The 7782-nt window shown below is 44.7% G+C and overlaps 2 protein-coding genes across 2 annotated transcripts; one reads left to right on the top strand and one right to left on the bottom strand.

The window, feature by feature from the left end:
• Nucleotides 1-731: 731 nt before the first annotated feature.
• LOC121305280 (zinc finger protein 383-like) lies at nucleotides 732-2840 on the top strand. The gene is made up of 2 exons (XM_041236854.1): nucleotides 732-1266; nucleotides 1523-2840. Exons 1-2 carry the CDS (start codon nucleotides 876-878, stop codon nucleotides 2449-2451), a joined length of 1320 nt encoding a protein of 439 aa, XP_041092788.1. The 5' UTR covers nucleotides 732-875; the 3' UTR covers nucleotides 2452-2840.
• Nucleotides 2841-4102: 1262 nt separating this feature from the next.
• On the bottom strand, nucleotides 4103-7523 carry LOC121305290 (zinc finger protein 41-like). Its single transcript, XM_041236876.1, has 2 exons — nucleotides 6749-7523; nucleotides 4103-6186 (listed from the first exon to the last, which is right to left on the bottom strand). The coding sequence occupies exons 1-2, from the start codon at nucleotides 7164-7166 to the stop codon at nucleotides 5426-5428; spliced, it is 1179 nt and encodes a 392-aa protein (XP_041092810.1). The 5' UTR covers nucleotides 7167-7523; the 3' UTR covers nucleotides 4103-5425.
• Between the last annotated feature and the right edge of the window lie 259 nt (nucleotides 7524-7782).

Below are 7782 nucleotides of genomic sequence, written 5' to 3'. Positions count from 1 at the left end.
ACTAACGTCTTCTGATGTCACATTTATTTATTTTAACGGTTCCCAGAACCAAGGGTCCATCGAGGTAGTATTGATAAATACATTTATTTAAAGACGTTTCTCGTAGAAATGAATTAATTTTAGACAAATTCGTTACTACAAGACTTTTGTAGTCAGTTATATCTACTATACCAACATTATAAATACATAGATACATACAGGGATAAATAAATGCGTGTTGAAATAAATACATGCAAATACAAACAAATAAATGAGCATTTATTTATTTATTCCTGTATTTATTTATTTTTAATTTTGGCTTGGAATATCGTCCATAGTGTTACTAGTCTCGTTTAAAAACTAAACGCAAAAGCATCATTGTAGCGGTACTTGCCATTCACAATAGAGTAGTTGTAATTAATGCAAGTGTTTCTGTCTTCCATTGTTTTGATGCTCCTGCGCAGCCCCTTTACAGAGTGCGTTCCCTGAGATCATTCTGTGCAGAATCTGACCAGTTTAGCCGATGCTCTTCTGAGAATGATCTCCGCGATCGCACATCTGCAGGGGATGCGCAGATTTTGAGTCCAGAGGATGCGTGACCTCTGTTGCCAGAACTTGGATAGGGTCTGCGCGCAGACCAGTGTAGTTTGAGGAAGGACCTGCGCTGACTCTCACAGCTCTGCGCAACATGAACGCACCCAATGCAACGTTATCCACTGGACGAAGGAAGTAACAACACGGAAGCAGACTGTGTGTGTGTGTGTGTGTTTGAGTGGAGAAGGAATATTGTAACGATAAAACGGTTGCAGTTGTCCGAGTACCGTGCTCAAAACTGTTGTGTTTTAAAAAAAAAAAAAAAAAAAAAAAAAACTGTACTATTAACACAAAAAGCGAGAATGAGACGCGCCTGTGAAACGAAAGAGATGGACATCTGCAGCTCCTCCGCGTCTCTCCTGCAAGAGGAGCTCGCCTCCGCTATCGAGCCCGCGGTGAAAGCGGCTGTGCTGAGCGTCATGTCTGCCTTAGCAAAGTTCGTGGACAGCAAGTGCGCGGTTTTCCACCTCAGACTGGACGAGAGAGACCATGAATTTGAAAGCGTGAGATTGCGCTTGGAGATAGCGGAGAGCGAGTTGAAAGCAATACGGGAAGGAGAATGCATGAACGCCGCCGGTAAGATCTTTGCACACCCTCTCACGAAGTCCAATGAAGGATACTGCGGGAGCGACGTTGATTTGCTTCATCTACCCGAGCTGGAGCAGGGAAAGGAGTGGAGACGCACCGGGGAAGGTAAGCAGATCGATTAATATAGTCTGTTGTCTCACGAGGCTGCTATGGCGGCATAAAAAGCTCACAGCGCGTTGCATCTGACGGATGTAGTTGACTCATTTAGGTAGCTGTTCTGCATCAAATTCTGCAAAGACAAAATCCTTTTGTTTTTATGACAACTGGAACACTAGCTCTGCTCACAATATAATGAACCCGCAGTTTAGAACGAACACAGTTTATGATGTAGACTTTATAGTCTTTCCTCTCTTTGACACAGGTCCTGCAGAGAGAGATGCTCTTCTTCACGCTGAGGAAGGGTCGAAGGCAGAATCAGCTCCCATTCAAGAGGAGCTCTTTGACCAGGAATGGTGCAGGAGTCCAAAGCAGGCTACAGAGCTGACATCTATTGAAGGGAAGGTGGAGGAAGCTGGACTAGATCCTGTCCACATTAAAGAGGAGATCCCTGAACTGGATCCTGTCTGCATTAATGAAGAGATCCCTGGAATCGAGTCGGTCATCTTTAAAGAGGAGGTCCTTGAACTTGAATCTGACCCCGTTGAAGAGGGGGGTTCTGACACCTTTGAAAGACGGCAGCAGATTCACGCTGGACAGAAACTGCATTGCTGTACAGAATGCATGAGGAGTTTCAGTACGTTTGCAGAGCTGACAAGCCACCTGCGCATTCACACAGAAAAAAATCTGTATTTTTGTTCATTGTGTGGAAAGAGTTATAGCATGTTAAGTAACCTGTCGTTACACTTGCGTATTCACACAGGAGAGACGCCCTTTCTGTGCACGGTCTGTGGGGCGACTTTTTCTAAATTAAGTAACCTGACAAAACACACGCGAACTCACACCGGAGACAAGCTGCATCAGTGCAGTGAATGTGTCAAGAGTTTCATTACAAAAAAGGAGCTGAAAAGACACCAGCGCATCCACACTGGAGAACGACCGTACCGCTGCCCTGAATGTGAGAAGAGCTTCAAACATATACACCACCTCACAACACACCAGCGCATTCACACGGGAGAGAAGCCCTATTCCTGTACGCTGTGTGGCAAGAGTTTCACGCAGCTGCAGCACCTCAAAACTCACCTGCGAATCCATACTGGAGAGAACCCGTACTGCTGTGGTCAATGCGGCAAGAGTTTCACACAGTTACACCATCTTAAATCACACCACCGCACTCACTCAGGAAAGAAATAGGACGGCAAAAAGAACCCCCGACCCCGAGCTCCTTTTAAAAATGCACTTCTTGTGCGTTATGGTAAATGAGCAATAGATCACTGTATTGCTATTACCAGAACTGATCATTTTGCAATTTATATGTATTTTTTTTTTTTTAAATGCTGTCTCAACCTTGACATTCTGTGTGATGCAAAACATTTGTCCAGCGATGTTCTGTGTGAGGATTCACTGACCCAGTGCAGGTGTGTACAGGTGCACTATTCTTTAAAGAAACCAAACATCTTAATTTATTAATTATGTACAGAAATGTAAGCATGAAAGTAAATATGAAACCAAAACAGGAGGAGTGGCAAACACTGATGCAGCAGCAAAGGTCATTCAGAATGATCTAGACAAGATTCAGAACTGGGCAGACACATGGCAAATGACATTTAATAGAGAAAAGTGTAAGGTACTGCACGCAGGAAATAAAAATGTGCATTATAAATATCATATGGGAGATACTGAAATTGGAGAAGGTATTTATGAAAAAGACCTAGGAGTTTTTGTTGACTCAGAAATGTCTTCATCTAGACAATGTGGGGAAGCTATAAAAAAAAAAAAAAAGGCCAACAAGATGCTCGGATACATTGTGAAAAGTGTTGAATTTAAATCAAGGGAAGTAATGTTAAAACTGTACAATTCACTAGTAAGACCTCACCTTGAATATTGTGTTCAGTTCTGGTCACCTCGCTATAAAAAAGATATTGCTGTTCTAGAAAGAGTGCAGAGAAGGGTGACCAGAATTATTCCGGGCTTAAAAGGCATGTCATATGCAGACAGGCTAAAAGAATTGAATCTGTTCAGTCTTGAACAAAGAAGATGATGCAGCGATCTGAAATGCAGATCAGGTACAGCTTGTAAAAGCTTCATTTCTCACCAGGTCCATGCGAAGGCAATTATGGCCAGCAGCCGTGTGCAAAATTAAACAGTGGAGCAGAAACTAGATTTCGTAGTGCATCAAATATTTCATTGAAGCTGTCAAGGATGACCAAACGGATTCCACAGCAATTCAGCAACGCCCAACTGCAGGGAATAAATTGTAAACAGATTAAACGCTGCCTCCTCTCAGAGGGAGCCAGATACAGAAGCAAATTTTAAAAAATCTGTGGAAGAGGCCGAACACTGGAAAGTCATACTGGAATTATTCTCTTTTTTTTAAAATATAAAATAGGCCTAAGTTCAAGAAGGATGAAAGTGGTTTTGGTGGGCGATACATTTTCATGTTTGCTCCAGGTAGTGCGATCTAAGTCTTTAGTCTACATAAATTGCTGGAATAACTTAATAATGTCTTTGAGTATCTTCTAGAGTAGTGGTTCTCAACCCAAATCATGGGGACCCTGCTGGTTTTCATTCCAGCTCTGCTTTCAATTACAGAGAGTAACTGAGAGCTGAGCTGGACTGGAAAAAAGCAGACTCTGGCCCAGGGTTGAGAATCACTCTCCTTCGTTGCAACTGGTATTAACTTGTGTACTAGATTAGCACAGTCATGGGGTGGTCCCGTTAGTACGCTGCTTTTAGCTCATTGCAATTGACCCAAGGAGTCAGACATGCAGACTGCGCTGCACTTAATTGTGTAAGAATGGAATTGTTTTTAATTCAAATAAACACAAGTGATAAAACAGTGAAGTGTTTCGATTTATTGATTTTGCTCAGGGCAGCAATATGAACACTAACAGTCTATGTGTGCTAAAGGAGTCTGACACAGACACAGAGAAAGCAGACCAGAGAAAGGAGATGTGGCATGTCGGTTATATACAGCACAATCACGTGTATTGCAATAACAGAATACTCTTTCCTTGGCTTTGAGGAGTAGAAAGATGCGTTTTCCATGTGAAATTCGAGGCAACCGTGCTGTGTCAAACCCCAAGTCTCCCCTGGTGTGCAGTGCAGGAGCCTGAAACCAAGCCTTTGTGTTCCCTCAGCTGCACCTAATGGCAGTTAAATACACACATTCGAATCTGCGAAGGTGCTTCATTTTTCACTAGGCATTGGGCATACTAGAAATGCCTATCTGCCACTCGCATGGCCAGGGAGCTGCAGAAATGCATTTCAACCATTTGTAAAAATTAAAAACTGTAAAGGTTTACGTTCATGAAAAATGCATTTGGTTTTACGCGATGCGCTTATGAATTGATGTTAGTGGAGTTACTCTAGTATGTGTTCTCCGTGTGCGACTTGAAATGTGTTTGAAAGGGATTTGCATTTGCTTTTCTATTCATGCCGTACTGCACTGGAGTTGTCATTTTCATGAGCCAGAATTCTGGGCAGTGATGATTAGCAGCTACCCAACTTTCTTGGATACAGCCAGAAAGAAAACTGAAAGCGATTTTACATGATCGCCTTGGTCTTTGTCTGTACGCACTCAGCACCAGCTTACGCACGAACGAGGCACCAGCGCTAGTTTAAGCGGGGGAAATCGGACAGGTTAAATAGCTTCCCCCTGACGCGCTCATCGTCTTCTACTGAGCTCTTTCTCTGCTGCTCCACTTGAAGTCCATTAATCATGTATTCCTTCCATCTCCTGGTGCGTTTTTGAAGCGGTCACCTTGAAACACGCAGTTCCAGGTCCTGGAGTGGAAATGTACCCTGAGATTTGCAATGTCATGTCATTTGGCCAGGTCTTTTTGTTGTTGCTTTAAGAATAAAAGGTAAAAATATATACATACAAATATATACAAATATATACATTGTTCTATATCTTAAAAGGACTCCATTTGTGGGATCGCAGGTTCGAGTCCAGGCTCTGTCACAGCAGACCGTGACCAGCAGAATTGGCCGAGCGCTGCCCGGGCAGGGAGGGCTTAGGTCGGCAGGGGAATCCACAGCTCACCGTGCAGCAGTGACCCCTGTGGCCGACAGGGCATCTGTGCTTCTGCAGTGGAGCTTCCAGATCTGTGTTGTCCTCTGGTGCTATAGGTCTGGTGGCAGGCTGTATTTTGTTTTACATATCCTATTTCTCTCCTGCGTGAGTTCGCTGGTGTGTTTTAAGATGGTGTAACTGTGTGAAACTCTTGCCGCATTGACCACAGCAGTAGGGTTTCTCTCCTGTGTGAATACGAAGGTGTGTTTTCAGGGAATGCTGTTGTATGAAACACTTACCACACTGAGTACAGGAATAGGGTTTCTCTCCTGTGTGAATACGAAGGTGTGTCTTAAGGGTTTTCCGTTGTGTGAATCTCTTGCCACACTGAGTACAGAAATAGGGTTTCTCTCCTGTGTGCACCCGCAGGTGTGTTTTAAGATGCTGTAACTGAGTGAATCGCTTCCCACATTCTGCGCAGCGATACGGTTTCTCTCCTGTGTGAATGCGCTGGTGTGTTTTCAGGTGCTGTAGCTGTGTGAAGCTCCTCCCACATTCCACGCAACAATGCAGTTTCTGTCCAGCATAAATCTGCTGCTGTCTTTCAAAGTGGTCAGAACCCCCCTCTTCAACGGGGTCAGATTCAAGTTCAAGAACCTCCTGTTTAATGATGACCGACTCGATTCCAGGGATCTCTTCATTAATGCAGACAGGATTCAGTTCAGGGTTCTCCTTTTTAATATGGACAGGATCTAGTCCAGGTTTCTCCTCCTTCCCTTCAGTAGATGTCAGCTCTGTAGCCTGATTTGGACTCCTGCACCATTCCTGGTCAAAGAGCTCCTCTTGAAAGGGAGCTGATTCTGCCTTCGACCCTTCCTCAGCGTGAAGAAGAGCATCTCTCTCTGCAGGACCTGTGTCAAAGAGAGGAAAGACTATAAAGTCTACATCATAAACTGCAGGTTCATTATATGTGAGCAGAGCTAGCGATAACACAGTAACACTCACATTACAAATCTGCTTAGAAAAATCCTGCTCTCTGATTGGTTAACTCCATTCTATCAGCCAATGTAAATCCCACACAGCCTGCAACACACACCACCTCTGATTCAAATTCCTCCCCCACTCACCTGTCCTAATTCTATAAGATTTAATATCTGTAATTAACCAATGAAAGCAGTAGAGCTGAAGACGCACAAGACAAGCCTCCTCACACTGACGCCGCTGCTTTGACCTGGAGCAGCGCCCCTTCTGGCTCACAGCCGTCAATACACTTATTTACCATTTAATAAGTAACTATGTATGTCCATTAATGAAACAGCAAACTAGCAGGTACTCGGGTTAATATAACTGATGCACAGAAATGATTTACCAAACATATTTGAATCGAGTCGAGATGCAGCGGTATTGTATTGAGGAGCGAGTACCGACAATAGGAATCTACGTGTAGCAGACTGTATTAATCATTATGCTTACCTTCCCCGGTGCGTCTCCACTCCGCTGTCCTCGAGTGGACCGGACTGTCCTTTCCCTGCTCCAGCTCGGGTAGATGAAGCAAATCAACGTCGCTCCCGCGGTATCCTTCATCGGACTTCGTGAGAGGGTGTGCAAAGATCTGATCGGCGGCGTTCATGCATTCTCCTTCCCGTATTGCTTTCAACTCGCTCTCCGCTATCTCCAAGCGCAATCGCACGCTTTCAAATTCATGGTCTCTCTCGTCCAGTCTGAGGTGGAAAACCGCGCACTTGCTGTCCACGAACTTTGCTAAGGCAGACATGACGCTCAGCACAGCCGCTTTCACCGCGGGCTCGATAGCGGAGGCGAGCTCCTCTTGCAGGAGAGACGCGGAGGAGCTGCAGATGTCCATCTCTTTCGTTTCACAGGCGCGTCTCATTCCTCCTTTTCTTCTGGAAACGCAGCGTTATGAACGGAAGCTGTTCTGTTCTGGTCTAACTGGGAACCCCCGGGTCCTCTTTCTTTATCCAGCACTGCCTGTAATGTTCAGTTATTATTTTTTTTTTTATATAATCGGGGCAGCGGAGATGCTGAAACCAGACCTCGGGGGTCACAGAACGAACGTGTTAAACAAAATAATCACATAAACGAGATTTTTCTACAGCAACCGCAAAACGGGGGAGCAATCCGCTTCTCTTTCGCTCCTGCCGTGCTGTTTATGCCCTCAGACTGGCACACACGTGTCTGTTTCCGCGCTGGCGCCACCTAGCGAAACCCGCCACGACTCTCGTCTGGAGGCGCCGACATACACGACCAAATATATTCTATATATCAAGATACTTAACCGACATGAACCGTAAGAGACTCCGCGCCGCCTTTACTCGAGTGCCCTGCGTGCACGGTGTTCACAGATATAAAGAGAGCGCGGGAGGTTTGCTTTTTTTTCTCTCTTGAGACTCAATTGAGCCAAATTTTCGCTGTCCAAAAAATGCATCAGACTTCTACAGCAAATGTCACTTTCCCCCAAATGCCTCTCAAGGAAAACTCAAACATTG

Source organism: Polyodon spathula, chromosome 42 (genome assembly GCF_017654505.1).
Source record: "Polyodon spathula isolate WHYD16114869_AA chromosome 42, ASM1765450v1, whole genome shotgun sequence".
Taxonomy (NCBI): Eukaryota; Metazoa; Chordata; class Actinopteri; order Acipenseriformes; family Polyodontidae; genus Polyodon; species Polyodon spathula.
This window is presented reverse-complemented; position numbering and strand designations above follow the sequence as displayed.

Bases quoted from the DNA above. Each gene is read 5' to 3' on its own strand.
- LOC121305280 (XM_041236854.1), top strand. From the start codon at position 876: ATGAGACGCGCCTGTGAAACGAAAGAGATGGACATCTGCAGCTCCTCC. The intron at 1,267-1,522 runs GTAAGCAGATCG...TCTTTGACACAG, and splicing joins GTGGAGACGCACCGGGGAAG to GTCCTGCAGAGAGAGATGCT.
- LOC121305290 (XM_041236876.1), bottom strand. From the start codon at position 7,166: ATGAGACGCGCCTGTGAAACGAAAGAGATGGACATCTGCAGCTCCTCC. The intron at 6,187-6,748 runs GTAAGCATAATG...TCTTTGACACAG, and splicing joins GTGGAGACGCACCGGGGAAG to GTCCTGCAGAGAGAGATGCT.